The 19,400-nt window shown below is 50.4% G+C and overlaps 1 protein-coding gene across 4 annotated transcripts in view; it reads right to left on the bottom strand.

Moving 5' to 3' along the window:
• Positions 1-19,400, bottom strand: part of TRAPPC9 (trafficking protein particle complex subunit 9) — a 388,615-nt gene that overhangs the window by 326,148 nt on the left and 43,067 nt on the right. For all 4 annotated transcript variants that reach the window (XM_070802397.1, XM_070802396.1, XM_070802398.1 and 1 more), the window contains 3 exons: positions 15,832-15,957; positions 9,071-9,287; positions 4,800-4,943 (listed from right to left, as the gene is read on the bottom strand). In XM_070802397.1, coding sequence (XP_070658498.1) covers positions 4,800-4,943; positions 9,071-9,287; positions 15,832-15,957 — 487 coding nt within the window. The remainder of the gene's footprint in view (positions 1-4,799; positions 4,944-9,070; positions 9,288-15,831; positions 15,958-19,400) is intronic.

Raw genomic sequence — 19,400 nt, 5'->3', positions numbered from 1 at the left:
GCAAACGCTCAGGACGGCGGACCCAATCACCCTCCCCTGACAAACTCTCTCTCCTGCTCAAAGAGCTGAAGACGCTCACCACAGCATTCCCCATGACAGCAAAAATCAACCCAAAAGAGAAAGAACGCAAATGAAAGTGTTTATTTTTAACACATTCAACAGGCTGTGAGCACTGAAGTACGCCACTCACAAGCCCCAGGGGCTAAAACAACCACTAACAGGGCTTCTTTTCGACGTGATGAGATGTTTTAAAATTGACCATGACGATGGGTGCACGTCTGTGAATACACAGAAAAGCTGAAGTGCACGTTTTAAATGGATGAATTGTGCGGTCTTCAAATTAAGTCTCAACAGTTATTTTTTTAAAAAGGAAAAGCATTTATTATTGTTTTTCCCTTTTAAAAAATTACGCATTTAAAAAAGTGCATCAGTAATGCATTCAGCCATATACAGATGCCAGTACAAGCCACTAGAGACGAGAGAAAGAGCAAGTCAGACATATACCTACCTTCGGAGAGCCCGCAGCCTGTGTGGTGTGTGTTAGTTTCTCAGCTGTGTCCAACTCTTTTCGACCCCATGGACTATAGCCCACCGGGCTCCTCTGTCCATGGAATGCTCCAGGCAAGAATACTGGAATGGGTTGCCGTGCCCTTCTCCAGGGGATCTTCCCCACCCAGGGACCGCATTACCGGCAGATTCTTCACTGTCTGAGCCATCTGTAAACCCCACAGCCTGGGTGGGGAGCTTGACAGGTCAGTAAGTGATTGAAATACAGTGGGCACACGTGCTCGGTGGCTGGGCACACACGACTCCAGTGAGGACACTCTGAAGGAAGGCAAGCTAGTCTTAAGGCATCAAGAAGTGGTGGCCACACTGAGCTGTGGAGGGTGAGCGCGTGTCAGCCAAAGGGAAGAAGGAAAGCAGGAAGTGGGGAAGCACGAGGGAGAGGAGGAGGACGAGAAACCCAGGTGGACACACCACGCTTCCTTCATCCGCTAGTCAATGGGCATCAACGGACGGTTCCCACTCTTTGGCTCCGAGGGATGATGCCACTGTGCCCACTTGTCTCTGTGTAGACGTGTTTCCAAACCTCGGGAGCACGTGCCTAAGAGCAGAACTGCAGGGGCACGAGGCACGACTGCTCACGACCCACTTTCCTCCCCAGAATCCCAGGCAACAGAATCACCCAAACCACCGTGTCCTACATTCCCCAAAAAAGCCCAACATCCTAATTCCACCAGAACTGGAGAAAGTCCTCCTACCTGAAGCTACTCCTTCCGCTCAGTCTGCACTGCTGCTGCTGCTGCTAAGTCGCTTCAGTCGTGTCCGACTCTGTGCGATCCCAGAGATGGCAGCCCACAAAGCTCCCCCGTCCCTGGGATTCTCCAGGCAAGAACACTGGAGTGGGTTGCCATTTCCTTCTCCAATGCATGAAAAGTGAAAAGTGAAAGGGAAGTTGCTCAGTTGTGTCTGACTCTTCACGACCCCACGGACTGCAGCCCACCAGGCTCCTCCATCCATGGGATTTTCTAAGCAAGAGTACTGGAGTGGGGTGCCATCGCCGCTGGCAAACACCAATTTGCTCCTCAAGGTCAAGGTCATCTTTTTCATGGAACACTACCCAAACCACCCTTCCACCTCTGAAAAGAACTGCCAGTCCTCTGAGATGCTCCTACATCCTTACTTACAGGGACTCCTCTGGGCCGTAACCACAGCATCCTCCCACATCCCACGCTCCTCACGTCAACCCCTGGTCCCAGCACCGCCCAGAGTACGCGCCTTGGACGACCTATACTGTGGATCCACCGGCAAAGACGATCCTTAAAGGATTGAACTTGGGTGGATTTTTGGAGCATGTTTTTGTTTAAAAAGAGGAACACAAGCCAGGGTTTCAGGCAAACAATGAGCAAGAAATTCCCCTTCATCTTAAAAGTTTATTACAGATGCACTGAACACGCTAACGTACAGAATCAGAGAGCAAGATCGAGAAAAGTGACTGAACAGCAAATATTAGGGATCTGACCACCCATTGAGCATTGACCTATTTCATAGTATCAGGTAAGATTAAAATTTCAAAGCTGACATGGATGGATTTTAGCATATTTAAGGTTAAATGTAAATTCTAACAAAGTCAGAGGTTTTGTCCTTTGGACTGTGAAGAAATTCACAGAATGTTTATTATGTTATAAATGGAGTTCTGTTTATTACTCAAAGTGGTTCTTCTTAAGGAAAAAATAAAAAACCCTGTAAATCGGAACATACAAACCTTTCGAAACAGATAAGACAGTAAGACATTTATTTATTAACATTTATTATATTCTTTTCTTTTTCATTATAGTTTATTATAAGATATTGAATATAGTACCCTGTGCTATTTATGTGGTAGGACCTGGTTGTTTATCTAGTTCATCAACTTTATCCCCATTTCCTTTCCCTTTTGGTAATCATAGGCTGTTTTCTGTGTCTATGAGTTTGTTCATTTTATAAACAAGTTCATTAACATTCATTACATCTTTAACACAGACATTTAAAATCACATTATCTGAAAATATATTAATTACAAATACTACTTGTATGCACCCTCACTTTACCTGAAACAATATTCAAACTCTACATCAATGTCTCTGGTACTATTAGGGACACTTTGGAATAAAATTTGTCATTAAAAAAGAAGAACCATTGGCCCCAGAACTCCTCCTATGAGTTCAGGAACACTAGCACAGACTGGAGGGGGACCCGTGAGGGGCGGGGTGGGGGGAGAACCCCAGATTGTGCCGTCTCTACCTGTAAACACCCAGACAGGTCCACACACAAGGAGGAGGCCAGTCCTCCATCCCGTATTCCATTTCAACACAGTGATCTTTAGAAATGCTAATTATCAACTCAGTGGATGGTGCCATGTGCGCTCTAGAAGGTCACCCAATCAATTAAAATATCTACCATTAAAACAGTAAAAAACTACCCCACAGTTTTTAACATCTGAGTTGTACAAATGAGAAAATGAAGGTTCAGAAAGAGTTTAATTGCTGATCTGAGGTCATGGTAATTAGAGTTCAGCTGAGTGGGAAGAACCCATGGCGCTCTGACTTCAGGCCGTGTCTAACACCACTACCCACAGGCCTCAGGAGGTGGCAGTCTGTTCACCGGGGTCAAATGTCCTGAGCTTCTCTGCCCTGGACCAGCATCTTTAGATCACTGATTAACATGACCTCAAATGGTCAGCAACCTCCTCCTCTCCTGGGGATCTGCGACAAAGGCCGCACACAAGGGGAGACCAACTGCAGGAGGACGGTTCCCCCAGGACAGGACAGAACGTGAGAAGGCGGCCCAGGGGAAGCGCAGACGCAGGGGAGTTTGCTGACAGGAGAGGGGCGGGGCGATGGGGGGGGGGCGAGAACAGAGACCCGCCAGCTCAGGGAAAGCGCAGGGGCCACACAGCGCGGCTCACGGTCCCCCGGCGTGGGAGACCGTCCACCCCCCTGGGCACTGTGGGGGCAGGGTACCGAGTGAACCGGGACGAGCGGGAGAGGGGCCTGGTCCCGGGGCCGCTCAGAACCCTGAGGCTGAGAGCAAGGTCCGCTCAGCCTGAGGGCTGCGCCAGGCAACACGTCTTCAGAGCTGCCGGCCCGGGAGGCTCCAGAAGCCGCAGGGGCCCAGTGGCAGGGGAGCAGCGCCCTTAACAAGCAAAAACTCACCCCCGCAAGCAACGGAGAGGCCCACCCAGCCCACGTCAGCCTCCAGGACCCCAGGGCCCTGCCTCGGCCTCTCCTCCTCCTCCCACTTCAGAGAGGCCACGTGCAGGCACTCCATACCGCCGAGCCCACCACAGCACAGCGATACACGCAACCCACGGACAACACTCAACCAGAGACCACGGACGCCCCGAGGGGCGGCTGTCCACAGGGACCCCTCGGGCCGCCTGAAGTCCTAAACGGAAATCGAGAGCTACCCCACACGGAGAAACGCACAAACAGCACCGAGCATGCTGAGCGCTCTCAGGACCTGGGAGACACAGCTCCAGGAGCCGAGGGAAGGACACCCACACCCCGCGTGCCCATGGAGCATCCCCACTCTCTGTAAGGAGGTGAGGACGCTGGGATGCTGGCAGAGACTGAGTAACTGAGCCGCCTGAGGCCTCGCTGGGGCCCCTGGGACAGAGGATGGTGCAGTGGCAAACAATGATGACTCCCTGGGGACTGACTCCAGGCAGGACCAACTCCCTGGGGACAGCGACAGGGTGGGACCCGGGCTGGAGATAGATGACTGCACGCGAAACCCAAAACACATGTGACCCCCAGGAAGCATGTAAGATGAAAAGATGCTGGAGGAAAGGACTAAGAAGAAAGCTGCCCTGACCTGTGGGCAAAGATACCCACAATCCCCCAGGAGTCTGGAAAGATGCTGCCCAGAAGGTGAGAAGCGACCAGAGGGGCACAGAGGGGCACTGGGCTCCAGGCATGTGTCCCATCTGGGTGCCAGGTACCACATGGTCACTTTGTGAAAACTCACTGAGCAGAGTTCTTGTGAATCGTGCGCTTCTCCATGTAAATGTTACACTCTGATGTTTACGTTTCACAAGGCGCGGGAAAAGGCGAGGGGAGGCCATGCCAGAGGCCAAGCGCGGCAAAAAGAGCAGCAGCATGGGGCGGTGAGAGGTGCTCAGGGAGGAGCGGGCCCAGAAGACGGGGAGAGCCGGGGACACCGCCCACCCCATCTCCCGAGCTGGTGCCGACGGGGCTGGCACCAAGATGGCCCCGTCCCCCTCTCCTGGGAAACAACCGGAGTCTGAGCCCACTCACCTTGGTCTGACAAGAAGTCCAGCATAGTCTGCAGCAGGAAGGACAGGTGCCTGACAGAGAGGGCAGGGTTCCCCATTCTCCGGGACGCGTACACCAGCTCGTGCAGCAGACGCATCTGGACGGCAGCCCAGCCTCGGTGCGTGCCTACGAGGGAAGCCAAGGGACATCAGAGCGGGCCTCGAGGCGCACGGGCCACAGGGCAGCGCCAGGGCCCCTCGGGAGCCACCACAAAGACACACAATCTCTAAAACAACCCATTCTGAAATACTTACAATAAGGTTAGGACAAAAGATTATATTTTCAGTGGTATGTATTTGAGTTATAGCATACTTTATTCCCCCAAGAAAATACTAATATTTGACGAGCCTTCATTAACAACAACCACATAAAATTTAAAAATCACATTTCTCTAAAGTGTAAAAACAGAAAAGTGGAAAGCTAAATGAGAAAAGAATGGTTACCAACAAACTGTGCCCGCTCCCTCCAAAATAACTTAGTGTATCTGAAATTAGAGGTGGAAGAAATCGGTTGCACAACCATCAAAAAGCATCTCTTTAGGTTCCCAGGACTTAACGTACAGCTGAGTGCCTATGCTGTTCACCCAAAACTATCTCGACACTGTCAACTGCCTATGCGTGCACGCATGCTCAGTCACTCAGTCGTGTCCGACTCTGTGACCCCATGGACTGTAGCCTGCCAGGCTCCTCTGTCCATAGGGTTCTCCTGGCAAGAATACTGGAGTGGGTTGCCATTTCCTCCTCCAGGGGATCTTCCTGACCCTGGGATCAAACTCAGGTCTCCTGCACTGGCAGGCAGATTCTTTATCAGTGAGCCACCTGGGAAGCCCGTTAATCTGTTAATGTTTTACATTGTTTCAATGTAAAACAAAAAGTTTAAAATAAAAAAAAAAAAAAACACAAGATTTCAGAGATAATTATTTGTGTCCCTTCTGGCAACAGTCAGTGCTTTTAAATATTTTCCACCTTAAACTTCTTCATGAAGAAGATGTAGGGACAGGAATCACAATCAGTCGCCACCCAGCGTTGTGTGTCCAGGGAGCCTGGCGGGTAGCAGAAAGGCTGGGGTGAGACTTAAGACTCTGAGCAAAGGACACCCCCTGTCCTAGCCCCAAGCCCTGCCTACAGGGCTGACCGGCCCCTTCTGTGCATTTCCACCAAATCCTGCACTATCTTGTCCCACGGGCACTCTCTGGCAGGTACACTGAGTGCCTAAAGCTCGTGTCTTGGTTTCCTTCATCAGTCCATAACTTTCTCGGGAGCCAGGATGGCACTGTATTCATCCAGGTACCCCAGTAAGAGGCCTGACACACAGCTGGCACTTAACAGGCTCGTGGGTCAAGTTGAAAGCCTGATGAAAGCCTGTTTTTCATACATGCCTACTTAAGTATATAGGCTAAAAGGACATGATTTCTAGGATTTGCTGTAAAAATATTTCGACAAAGAAATATTTAAGAACAAATTCTTAAAAGAAAAAGAAAGGTATGAATAAAGCAGATATGGCCAAATCTAATTATTTTAAAATATGGGTGATGGGCTCATTGTACTACTCTAATTTGTGTATATTTTAATTATTTCATAATAATTTTTAAGTTGCTGAATAACAATAATTATTGAGATTCTTAGAGCAGAGCAGACCTACCCACACACAAAAACCTTGATATCCTACCACTCCATCTCACAGAAAACCTTTCAAACAACAAGAGGGAAGGAGAGAAGGACAAGCCCCCTCAGTGTTTCCACGTTACCAGAGACCACAGGCTGATGCAAAAGAGATTCAGAAAAGGATGAAGAGGCTGAAATCCACGTCACGACTAACCCAGCCCGGATTTATAAATGACCCAACTTAACCCGCCTCTAGCACATCATGTCAATAATGGGGCACATATCACTTTGTAGATTTTCTTTTAATAGATAAGGATCCAATTCCCACCATAGGCAATTATGATAAGAGCATAAGTTTTCTTAACACCAAATAGCATACGTCATAATTTCTATGCAATTCAAATTGGTCCTATAAAAATCTGAATCTTTTTATCCTTAAGACAGACTTGCAGCATATGAGCCAGTGATAAAATTTTCAACATTCTTGTATTCAAAAATTTCACCAATATGAGAGTTTATTACATCAACTACGGCCTTTTAAGGCAAACTCGTATGCCACTCTCTTTCCTAAGAGTTCCTGGGGAAAATTTAATCCCTCGTTCAGGAAAAGGCTAAGCAGAAGGTATGATCAAAAAAATCTTCGTACACAGAAGACAAATAAGATTAAAGTGATAATAAGCAGGCTGTTAAGCTGACAAATATACACAGTGCCCTTCTGTGTTCCTATCTCAACTTTCATACCAGCCAAGGAAAATCTTCAAGAAACAGAAAAACATTTCAGGTGCTGAGAATAAAGACAATCTCCCTTTTATTTGCAAGTATAGGGTGTTAGTAGATTTCCACTCAATTCTCTGAGAAATGTTTAAAGTGGTCCAGAGCAACAGTGAAGATGGGATTTAAAGTAACTTATTTCTTATAAAAAAAAATACAGCCAGCTGATTTTTATCATTTTTACTTTATTCAATCTCTTACCTCACCTCCCCAACCTCTTTCACAAAATGATGGTGAATGTCCCCTCCCAAAATATTAATAGAAGGCTAGGTAAAAAGCACCAAATACAGGGAGGTGTGCTTGTTTGTTTCATTTTTCAAAAGAAACACGTTTTGTTCAAGTGATTTAAAAATTAAGATCAAGAAACAAACTCTGCTCAATAGATGGCGACAAGCACACGTCACGGAAGCCGCTCACCAGTTGTGTGCCCTCCGTGCGCGTGTTTGCGGGGACACCTGCGGGGGGACGCTGGGAGGGGCAAGGTCTCCGTCCTCACGGGCACACACCCTAGGGAGGGAGGTGGGTGCTAAACCATTGCCCACTGTCTTAATGTACTTACAATTCATGGGAAATGCGGCAAAAGAGGAACAGGAGTCAGTGACGAGGAAAATAGAGGGACTGTGTGTAGGTGTGGGACGACGGGGACACTCAGTGGAGACCTGCAGGATGCCCGGCAGGTAAGGGCAGAGGGGCGTCCAGAGGAGGGAGGGCGGGGGGAGCCCACAGCGGCCGCCGCACGCAGCCCAGGGCATGCTCACTCCACAGTCAGCCTGCAGGGATGTGCAGGGATCACAGCAGGAGTCGCTGGAGAGCCCCTGCCCTCTGTACTGAAGCCTCCCACAAGCACACGAAAGGGGTTCCCGGGCCACCAGGACCCACAGCCCCCTCAGCATCCCGTTCCTGACTCCACGGGTGAGGACAGCCCCCAGCACAAAGACCACCAAGCAGGGCCCACCCCGGTCCCCCATCTGTAAGGAGAGAGGAGGAGCCAGATCGGCCTTCTCGGAATCACTTGAGGCTCCTCCATCACACAGGCCCCGTCTCAGCGCACACCCACCCCCGGCCCCAGCCCAGGAGGCGACAGGCTCAGAGCCCAGGGCACCGGGTCACGCAGAGGGCCAGCCAAGGGGGCCGTCAGCAGGGACAGGCCCCACAGGGAGGTTCTGGCTTCTGGCTGTGGGTCCCTTCAAGCCTCGGGCTCCAAGATGACATTCAGTTCAACACCACACAGTCTCGGGGCTCTGGCAGGCCAAGGACAGTCTGTGACCACAGTGGAGGGAGTCGAAGCAGCCCTGGGAGGCCAGTCAAGGGCCCACAGTGCGGGGGTGACTGCCGCCACCCTGAGGTTTCCACTGCCAAAGAGACACACTGGGCTGAAACCACAGGCTCGCATCAACGCATCCAGAACTCAGGGTCCATCCAAAAGTGCCAACCATGACACACGCGCTCGCAAACCTTCGAGTCCACCTCACCTCTTGGGGGAACACAGAGGGAAAAGGAATCAGAGGAAGAGCAGGTGACAGGGCAGGTGAAAAGCATCTGTTGTGATTTCTGTTTGGGTGAGATAGTGAAAGATCTGGAAGAAAGTGCCACTGGATGAAATCAGACATGGCTGAGTGTCCTCAACACGTGGCACAGTGTCCAGCACAAAGCAAGAACCAAGACACGCCTGCTGGCAACTGACCTCCAGTTCTACCCAACCCCTGGCACTTAACACGCCACCAATGGCCGGGACCAAAGCCAGGGGCCGAGTTCAGGTTCAAAATTACCCGACCCACAGTATGAGCCTGACCACCAACACCATCCAAGACAAACAGCAGGTCTGCTTAATTTTTCATTCCGCATTAATTGGGGTGAAGTAACTCTCGGCTCCGGTACCTTTGTTGAAGTCCTGTGGGTCCAGTGACAGGCTGTAGCCAGGAAGTGTCTCCAGGAGCAGCTTGTAGCAGGCTCTCCAGCCAGGCTCCGAGATGCTTGGGGCCACGCACTGCATGGCAGCCACGCGCTTGAAGAAGGCGGACTTGCGGTGGAACCCGATCAACTCGTAGAGCTCGGAGAGGATGCTGTAGCGCTGGATCTTTTCCTCCTCAGAGAGCTGAGGCATCAGAGGGAAGGAAAGAGCACATTAGAGAGCCTTCCAGGTGAAAAAGGGAAACAGACAATTTTTCATAAAACAGTGACCCGATGAAACATGAAGGCAAGGGGAAGCCGCGTCAGCGCGCTGACGCGGTAGGAGGCAGAGGCACAGACGCGGCTCCATGCGGAAGTGCCAAGGCCTTCTCTGCACCCCACGTCTCCACGCTCACCCTGTCCTCTTGCTAAGAAGGCCCATATTCTCTGGGACAAAGGCATCTACTACTTAGAACATAAGACGCAGCGAAAGGAAAGAGAAAAAGAAAGGGAAAGACACTGGAATTTGGGCAGGAATTTTAAAACACATAACTTCTCAAAACACAAAATATATAGAACCAGAGAAAAAGAAAATGAAATGTGAATAATAACCACACCAACTTTGGCCTGCACAGCTTACAAGAAGTTTTCTTTCATCCACGACCTAACCTAAGCACCACCTAACCCAGCCACCCTGTGATGGAGTGATGACAGCCTCCGTTTCTTAAGCACGACGACAAGCCAGCAGTGTAACCACTAGGTAAACAGCTCAGAGCTTTTCACAGCGGTAAGTGTCTGTGAGAGTCTGTGCACACATTTATTTACTTTGGGCCTCGTTCTCAAAAAGGATATAAATCAATTTTTTTAAACACAATTTAGCAACAATAATGACAAAAAGACAAAAATGAAGGTGAGGAGAAAATGGGGACTTAATATTTAGATGAAACGAGGGCCAGGTGAAGCAGGGGTAATTAACAGAGGCGACGGCAGACGCAGCTCGGAGGACCCCAGCAGCTGAAGCAAGAAGGAAGATGGCGAGCTGCAGGGGCCAGAGGGCCTGTGGGGTACACAGCTGCTGTGCGTCCCGCGTGGGAAAGTGCGACCCCTCCTTCTCCCGTCGAGCACCCTCCCAGACCCCCGGCAGCTCAGGCCTGGTGGTGCTGAACATAGCAAGCACAGCCCGGGGCACTGCTCTCTGCTTTCCTTTCCCACCAGCCGTCTCCCCGTCTCGTCGCTGCTCCGGCCTGCAAACCGAGGCCTGGGGTTCCAGTGTAAGGATGGAGGCAGCCCGCGCCCCAGCCTGCAGGCAGCTCACCCGGCAGGCCCCCCCCCCTCCGGTCCTGCCCGTTTCTCCAGTGTGTGGACTTCCCTCCAAGACAGACTCCCTCCTCCTCAGGTCCCCACAAAACTCCTCTCCCCCAAATATGAGGACCTCAAGCCATATTCCTAACTCCTGTTCAAGCAGAAACTCTGGCTCCCTCTCTCTTCACCTTCTCCAACAAAGACCCTGACTTTCCTCCCTCCCCATGCAACCCCTCCTTTCTCTGTGAGGACCGCACACACGTCCTGAGGCCAGGCGCCCTGCTGGCTGGGACGGAGCTGTTCCGTCTAACCTGAGCTGCATCCTTACACTGGCCCCCTTCTGTCTCAGAAAGCCTTTCCTGAGCCTCCCACCCCTCTGATTCTGAGCTTAAATCGACAAAGTTCCGAGGTTACCATTATTATGTGCATATCTACTGGGTTTTTGCTAGGTTTCCTTAGCAACAGCCTCATTAAGAAACTGCATCAAGAACTTTAAAGAGGCTATTCTTACATCTGTGCGGAGTAGCCCGCAGAAAATGCAAATGGCTTTGAAGAGAAAATTAACCAGGGACCAAGAGGCCACAGGTTCTAATCAACAGTGTCACGAGCTGAAATGTTCTCAAACGGCTCAGTCGTTCCTGAACATCAGGCCTGCAGGAGGTGCCGGGATGAGTGTCACTGGTCCGGGAGCAAGCTCCCAAGGCTGGAAGGGACTGGGCTTCTCGCTAGTTTTCCAAACAATTCCTTACCACCTCTTTCTCTTGTGGTCACTTAGGTTTCCTACTAATGAAGAAAATTATCTTCAGTCATCGGGTTGTTTGGAAGAAGCTACAGGATGCAGTTCACAGAGCCTGGACTTTGCAGCCACAGCAAACTAGGTTTGAAGAAGACCAGTGGTGGCACTGCCAAGGCCTGCATGCAAACTCCTGGCCTTTATTTCCTCCTCTCTAAAAGGGTTCGGGGCCTCCCTGGTAACTCAGCGGTGAAGAATCCACCTGCCAATGCAGGAGACACGAGTTCAATCCCTGGTCCAGGAAGATCCCACATGCCACAGAGCAGCTGAGCCCATTAGCCACAACTACTGAGCCCCTGCTCTAGAGGCCGGAGTGACAGCTACCAAAGCCTGCTCTGGTAACACAGGCTTTGTCCTTCTGTCTTTGTCTGGTAACAGAACTTGTTTTACTAAGATTAACACCAGAGCAGCCCCAACTAGAAAGTTCCCCAGCCCCGCAGGGCAAGGTATGCTCTTTTTCTCTGCAGAACTGACGACGGTTAGTGCTCATTTGTTTTCACGTTTATCCATTGGTACCCATGTCCCCCTATGGACATTGTGCTCGAGCAGTACAGGAACCCTATGGAATATAAATAAAACCTATGGAATATTCTTAGGCGACAAGCCTGGTGCCTGGCCTCCAATACAGAATGGAGGGAAGGGAAAAGCCAAATGAGCACACTTTACCGAGGCCCCTGCACCTGAAATTATGATCTGACTTGGGACAGATGACCAAGTCTTCTTTACTCTGAGGCTCCTCTTCCAGCGATGAGAATAAACACACTTAGCACAAGCGGCTACAAGGACTGAAGGAAATAACCAAATTCACAGCCTAGTCAAGAGTCTGCTAGTGGGTCCTCCACAAACAGGAGCAGCCCTTCCTGCTCTGACACATCACCGGTGGGCAGACAGTGAACGCTTCCTAAGCGCCCAGCGGTGGGAAGCGCTCTACATGTGTTATAATCCCATTGACAATTCACAGTATATCCAGGAAGAAGTGAATATAGTCATACCCATTTTACAGATTCACAAACAGGCTAAAGGAGGCCACCTCCCAGTCCAGGGTCACACGAAGAGGAAACAGCAATTGGAACCTGACTCTGGCTGTAAGGTTCACACTCCTCTCTCCCTTCACCCTGAACACCTGCAGGTGAGACCTACAGGGCCGCTACACAAATCTGTAGCCAGCTCTCAGACTCCAAGCTCGCAGCTCTTTGTCGATGCTAATGCCCATGAACCACTCCCGTAAACAACTGAAGACAAGACAGGTGGATCCACGCTCCTGCTCACAAAGAGGAATCCTGCCTAGAACCCTCCTGGAACACGCAGAAACCCTTCCCAACACCAGCAGACCCAAACGGATTTTCAGTTTTCGCATCTGCATGGGGCTTCTTCAGGCAGAAGGCACCTGCAATAATGCCCTCTCGGTTCTTTTCAGAGTGTCCACATCAGGCAACAGGAGTCGCAGGACTGACCCATCAGGAGGAGACACCTGATCGAGAACCAAAAGCTCACCCTGGTTCAGGAAAACCCAGGCCGCTCCTGTTTGTCACTGTCATTGTAAAGTCTCACCAGAACTCACCACTGTGCTGTCTGCTCATCAGGCAACCACACACGGAGATGAGCCAACTCCAGCAAAGCGGCGAGCCGGGGAGAGCTCCACAGGCCCACGCCCGCCACCGCAAGGCCGGCCGCTGGCCCTCCGCACGGCTCTGCTGATCCCTAGTGTTCTACGAAGACCAGGCCCATAGAGGAGGGCTGTTCCCAGCAGGTGCAAATTTCTACATGCTAAACAAAAGCACGTTACCTTATAAAACACGCTGTGTTATACCCACTTGTGGGAAGAGCCTCGCCGAGAGCCCAAATGTTCAACATGAATTTGCAAAGGCAACTCAGGTCCATAAGGGCAAGCAAGTCTTAAGACACAAAGTCTGCCAAGTGCTCCCCACAGCCGACCCTCGACCAGCCTGCCTGCAGCTCTGCAGCCTGCTCTCAGTGTCCATTCAAAACCACCCATCCCCTCCTCCACCAGGCACGACAGACATCCCTCCACCGCCTCCAGCCGCAGTGTGTAAGGGTGGCTGCTGAGCAGCTCTGCACGATGACGCTGGACAGGGCTGGACACAGAGTGTGTGAGCCAAACTGCTCCTTCAGGTCACCATGAGTTTGCCATCCCATCATTTTACAGATGAAAATACAGAGATACGGAGGGATTCTGCTGTAAGTGCAAAGCGGGGTCCATGCACAAGCCCACGACCCTGTCCACCAGCACGATGCCCCAGCTGGGTCCACACACCAGGGGTTCCTTCGTGCCTGCCTGACGAATCTACGCATCTTTACTTTCGCTCATGACCTACGATCAGTCTGCCTTTTAAGCATCTTTTCCACCTTTCAGGAAAACCCAGGCCGCTCCTGTTTGTCACTGTCATTGTAAAGTCTCACCAGAACTCACCACTGTGCTGTCTGCTCATCAGGCAACCACACACGGAGATGAGCCAACTCCAGCAAAGCGGCGAGCCGGGGAGAGCTCCACAGGCCCACGCCCGCCACCTTTCCTTCAGAAAGAAGGCCACTCAGGCCACAGAGGGACTTCTGGCTCCCCAAGCTCCAAGCTCGAGCCCAGTCATGCCTTTGCACCTGGCACCCTGCTCGGGGGCTCTTCGGCTGCTGTGGATGGGTCATTTCCTCTCTTCACAGGGAGACCCCTCGGGAGAGCCCTCATCTTGCCCTCAGCACAGGTCCCAGGACTGCACCCTGAGCTGTCCCACTGGGGCTGTGTGTGCCCAGGGCTGCTCCCTGGACGGCAACCTCAGAGCCAGGAATCACGCCTGCTCATCCCTACAAACGCACTGCCCGGCCCAGGGCTCACGCCCCACAGTCACCCAGAAACCGCGGTGAGTGGTCACCCAACCCAGACGTCCGTTCATCTGCCGGTGCTGCCGACCGCTAGCTTCCACCCTTCCCCATCAAGCGGTGGGTTTTCGCTTTTCCTGCCCGTCTTTACCAGAAACCTCAAGCTTTTCCGAGAAGGCATAGAGAGGCTGAGTAATTCACTCAGGGGGACAAAGCCCAGACTCAGGTCCCAGCCATGTGTATTCCCAGTCCCTGTGCTTAACTCTTACACTAAAATATTCAACGTTTTATAGATTGTAGTTATAAATATGTGAGGTATCAAAATACACATGAGCAGAATACATATCAACTCTAAGACGTTCATTAACTCCACAGCTTTGTTTCTATTTTATTTCTATTTAAAAATTAAGAAGCTCTGCAGTCAATATGGCAAAACATTAACGTGCTAAGCCTCTGTGACAGAGGCCTGCCATTCTCTCTTACATGTTCAGAATGCAAAATGATGTTGAAGTCTCTCTCCCTTCCCTCCCTGACTCCCCTCTGTCTCACCTGAGTCCCCCAGACCCACATGTTTAAGCCTTTTAATTACACACCTGACTCCATCAGCTTGCCCCCCAAACTCCCTCTGCAGAGTCTCTTCTCTGAACACAGCATGGCCATCACTTACCTGACTAATCAAGCCAGAAACCTGGGCAGTACTCCGTCTGGCCCTCACATAGGTCACTAATTCCTTCCTTTCACCGAAACACGTCTTCAATCTGTTGACTTTTTCCCATTGACCACCCCACCACACTCCAGTGCAGCCACCTACATCCCCTACATCCCCTCAAGAGCTCCAGGCTGGTCTCCCCCACCACGCTCACCCTGCTCCAGACAAAGGTGGGGGTCCCATCATCCCTGCGCTTTTAAGGCCTTTCTGTTGAAACCCACTGTTGTTAGGATAAACTCCAAGTTCTTCACCTGGTGAGCATCCACCTTTGCCACGAAGTGTCGGCACAGTGAGAGCAGGTTCTGCCCCCCACCTCTAGGCGTGCCCGGAGCACAGTGCCGGGCTGCGCGAGATCTGCTCGAGGACAGCCACCTGGGTCCTCACCCTAGCCGTGGGCCCCTAAGCAAACTGCTTCACTTTTCCGTCTTGGCGGCCCTGGCCATAAAAATCCAAAGTGGACTAGGAAGACCATAGATGTTTAGCTGCATTATTGATTTGGGGGTTTTGCATTAGCAATCTGCAACTAAACATTCTGGTGATTCTATCTCATTAAAAACACACCCAGATCCAGGTCATACGTGTGGGAGGCCTGGGGTGTACGACACACCCAGAGCCAGGTCATACGTGTGGGAGGCCTGCGGTGTACAACGACACACCCAGAGCCAGGTCATACGTGTGGGAGGCCTGGGGTGTACAATGACACACCCAGAGCCAGGTCATACGTGTGGGAGGCCTGCAGTGTACAACGAGCTGTATGAAGTCCTTTCACACACTTCATATTTTATAACATGAACAACCCAGACAGGGTCACAATTGCAATCGCGTCAAGTGACCAAAAAAGAGGCATCAAAGCTTGGCCAAGGCTGCAAAGCTGTTAACAGCACAGTTCTCTCTCCAATCAAAAAAAAAGTTTTGAAAGAACAAAATTTTGAATTTTGAAAGTAAAAGACCATAATATAAAGAAGTAAAACAGCTCCCTTTATCAGGGTTTCAAGTTCTGACTCCAGGGTCTTGACCACGCTGAATCCTAGCACAGCAAAACCAGACGGACTTGTGAAAAAGCTCCAGGAGAACTGCGCTAAGCCCTCCACGTGGAGGCGGACACACACCCACCTGCCGAAGGTTAATGTAAACCGCGTTCTGGAGAAATTCCGACGCTTCCATGCTGCGCTTCTGAATGGCGAGGACACGGACGGCCTTGACACACGCTTCTAACTCAATCACCCCGGCGTTCTTATACTGTAGGGTCAAAAGAGAAGAGAGAGGTTTCTGTCGCGTCGTGCAGGCTGCACCCGGGGACTCGGTGACACTGAGCAGCACCTCCCCAGCGCGAGGACCCGCAGCACAGCCCAGCCAAGTTTGTGCTTGAGAAAGGCTATCCCAACTCCTGGGGGCAAAAGAGGCTGGAGGGATTGAGTGAGCCTATAAACGCACATATACATATGTTAGCATTCCTTCGAGTAATACAACCAACACTAGCTGGCTATTTTACAGAATTTCAAAACACTGTGCATGGAGACTCCACTGCTCGTTTCCGCTTGGCTCCTGTGCTCTTAGGCTCTCTCACAGCTGCAGCTTTGAGGCAGGAGCTGTCAGCTCACGTCCTCTGTCGCAGAAGTCCTGGCTGCCTGTGTCACTGTGTCTGTCCGCTCAGCGCGCTGGATGTGTGTCTACTTTTCTCCCTGAGTTACTTGTTCCTGCTTCTCAGGCCTTGAGAGGAAGAGCAAGTGAAGACACGTGACCAGAGGAGGCAGACAGACCTCGGCTGCTGCTCAGTAATGGTCCTCCTCCAGCCTCACCTCCAGCTCTTCCGGTTCTGCCTAAGGCGGCACCTGGCCAGGAGAGCTGCCCTTGGCCACTGGGACACTGTGGGGGCCAGGCCCCCTCCTGTGCCCCCCTCTTCCCAAGGCCCAGCGTGAACCCACCTTGCTCCCTGTCCTTCTACCCTTTTTTTCTCTTTCCTGGTGGTCCTGAGCTGGAGCACTTTTCAAATAAGTTTTCTGAAGACTTCTTGCAGCTGGGGAAGAGGCTTCCCGAGGTGAATAAATCCATGTATCCTGGTGCCTGGAGAGAACCTGAGGCCAGGAGACCCCTGTCCACACCCAGAAAGGCATCAAACATGCCACGGAGTTGGCCACCCCCAATGAGTGTCAGCTGAGACCCCAAGGCCTGCCTGGTATAACCACTCACAAAAATGCAGTCTGCCCATTTATGGATTATTAAGAAGCAGAAACACACAGTTGCTCGTGTTCCTTACTAAAATTATTTGTAAAAGGTAGAGAAAGAAATTACTGTGCCAGAAGGAGCAGGCCTCCACTACATCCTCATTTCTAAGACATAACACGCACAGAACCTGTGATAAGTTACAGGTAATTTACCAAAGACGGCACAAGCAGGAACTGTGCTTACCTAACTATTAATATGGATATAAAAATTATATCAGTTTTATAGACCATTTAACAACACAACAGAATCTAACAGGGACTTGTTTCCATTGAAATAAAATTATTTCCCTTCCTACAAAACTCTTAAGAAAACTACTGAAGGGAAAAAAGGTCATCTCAGGGTTTTTTCACATATTTTGATTATAGTTACATATTTTGAACACTGGTTTCTCAGGAGGCACAATGCTAAAGAATCTGCCTGCCAATGCATGCGATGCAAGAGATGTAGGTTCAATCCCTTGGTTGGGAAGATCCCCTGGAGAAGTAAATGGCAACCCACTCCAGTATTCTTGCCTGGAGAATTCCATGGACAGAGGAGCCTGGGGGGGGGCTACAGCCCATGGGGGCTCAAAGAGTCAGACATGATTGAGCACAACAACGACATTTTAAATATTACCATGAGATTTACACTCAGTCATAACAAACAGGACACTTCCCAGAAGTCTGCTCCATACCTGGGCTTACAAGCATCGTCCTGGGACATAAGCTCTCTGCTGAGGGGCCATGCCCCTGTTTTTCACTGTTGATTCCCTAGTAACCACCTACCAAGGCACCAGCAGTAAACACAGAACTATGCAACCCACTCTAGTACTCTTGCCTGGAAAATCACACGGATGGAGGAGCTTGGTGGGCTGCAGTCCATGGGGTCGTGAAGAGTCGGACACGACTGAGCGACTTCACTTTCACTTTTCACTTTCATGCATTGGAGAAGGAAACGGCAACCCACTTCAGTGTTCTTGCCTGGAGAATCCCAGGGACAGAGGAGCCTGGTGGGCTGCCGTCTATGGGGTCGCACAGAGTAGAACACGACTGAAGCGACTTAGCAGCAGCAGCACGCGATTGATACTTTTAGAAATACAGGAGGGAATTACCTCATTCACTTCTAATACAAAACCCTAAAATAAATACTAAGCTTATTTACAGATAAAGGAAATGGGGCCCCCCAAAAGTACAGTATCTTGCCCCAGGTCACAAAGCTAGCAGGATGTGAACTCAGGTCTGCCTGACTCCAAAACCAAGGTGGAAATCCCGCTGCATCAGAGAAGGCCCAGCACCACAGACTACCACCATCCTGTCCTTTGCACACATTTAAATCAGGGAGCGTTTCTTACTGCTTTGCGACAGCTCTTCGTAAACTGTGGGTGTTAGCTTCGTGTCTGTCATGGACACACATTGCAGATCTTTTTCTTGATGTTGCTTGCATTTTGTTTAAGTGGTTTTTCATTTAGGTTGTGGTCAAACCGTTTTTAATACAGTGAATCTTTTCCTGATGGGTTTTCTCTTTGGTACTGTCTTAGAATACTCTCTTACAGAGCTTTCCTGGCAATCTGCTGACACTTTGTAAACAAGACCTAAGACATTATTGGCTATAAAGTCCTTACTGTTATAGTTTGCCCTCGAGTTCCCTATGTTTCGGGTGTTGTCCAGGCTGTATACAATACTCAGTAATAGAGAATTGGTTAAATGAGTAATTCTCCATCTTTTCATCCCCTGTTGGAGAACAAATTTGGAGAGTAACTTGAAAGTAACCAATGATATATGTAAATGTCATATCCAGTGACTGCTAAGTCACTTCAGTCATGTCCGACTCTGTGCGACCCCATAGAAGGCAGCCCACCAGGCTCCCCCATCCCTGGGATTCTCCAGGCAAGAACACTGGAGTGGGTTGCCATTTCCTTCTCCAGTGCATGAAAGTGAAAAGTGAAAGTGAAGTCGCTCAGTCGTGTCCGACTCTTAGCAACCCCCTGGACTTCAGCCTGCCAGGATCCTCCGTCCATGGGATTTTCCAAGCAAGAGTACTGGAGTGGGGTGCCATTGCCTTCTCCGATCCAGTGACTAAACTTCCAGAAATCTTAACTAAAGGAACACAAGAACACACAAGAACACAAGAATCTATTGGACAAGACTAAGAATGTTCAGTCAAGCATTTTTCCTAAGAGTGAGAAAGTGAGAAAACCTAAGTGTCCATCCACTGGTAACTGGGTAAGTCAGGGTGAGCCGGGAACGCTGAGGGGGAGGCCCTTGGCCCTGCTGCAGGTGTCTTATTCATGACCTTCTCCACAAAAGGAACTGATGCAGAAATGACTACACCCACATACTGGAAGGAGTCTCTGTTTGAAAGGATCAAGCAGGCCTGAAATGGGAGGCTATCCATGATATATGGCTGAGTGCACGAAGCAAGCTGCAGAAGAAATTATATAGTATGGTCTCATTTTTGTAAATAAAACATATATACAT

The sequence above is a fragment of the Bos indicus genome, chromosome 14 (genome assembly GCF_029378745.1).
Source record: "Bos indicus isolate NIAB-ARS_2022 breed Sahiwal x Tharparkar chromosome 14, NIAB-ARS_B.indTharparkar_mat_pri_1.0, whole genome shotgun sequence".
NCBI lineage: Eukaryota > Metazoa > Chordata > Mammalia > Artiodactyla > Bovidae > Bos > Bos indicus.
The sequence above is the reverse complement of the archived record's forward strand: the minus strand, read 5'-3'. Positions and strand labels throughout refer to the sequence as shown.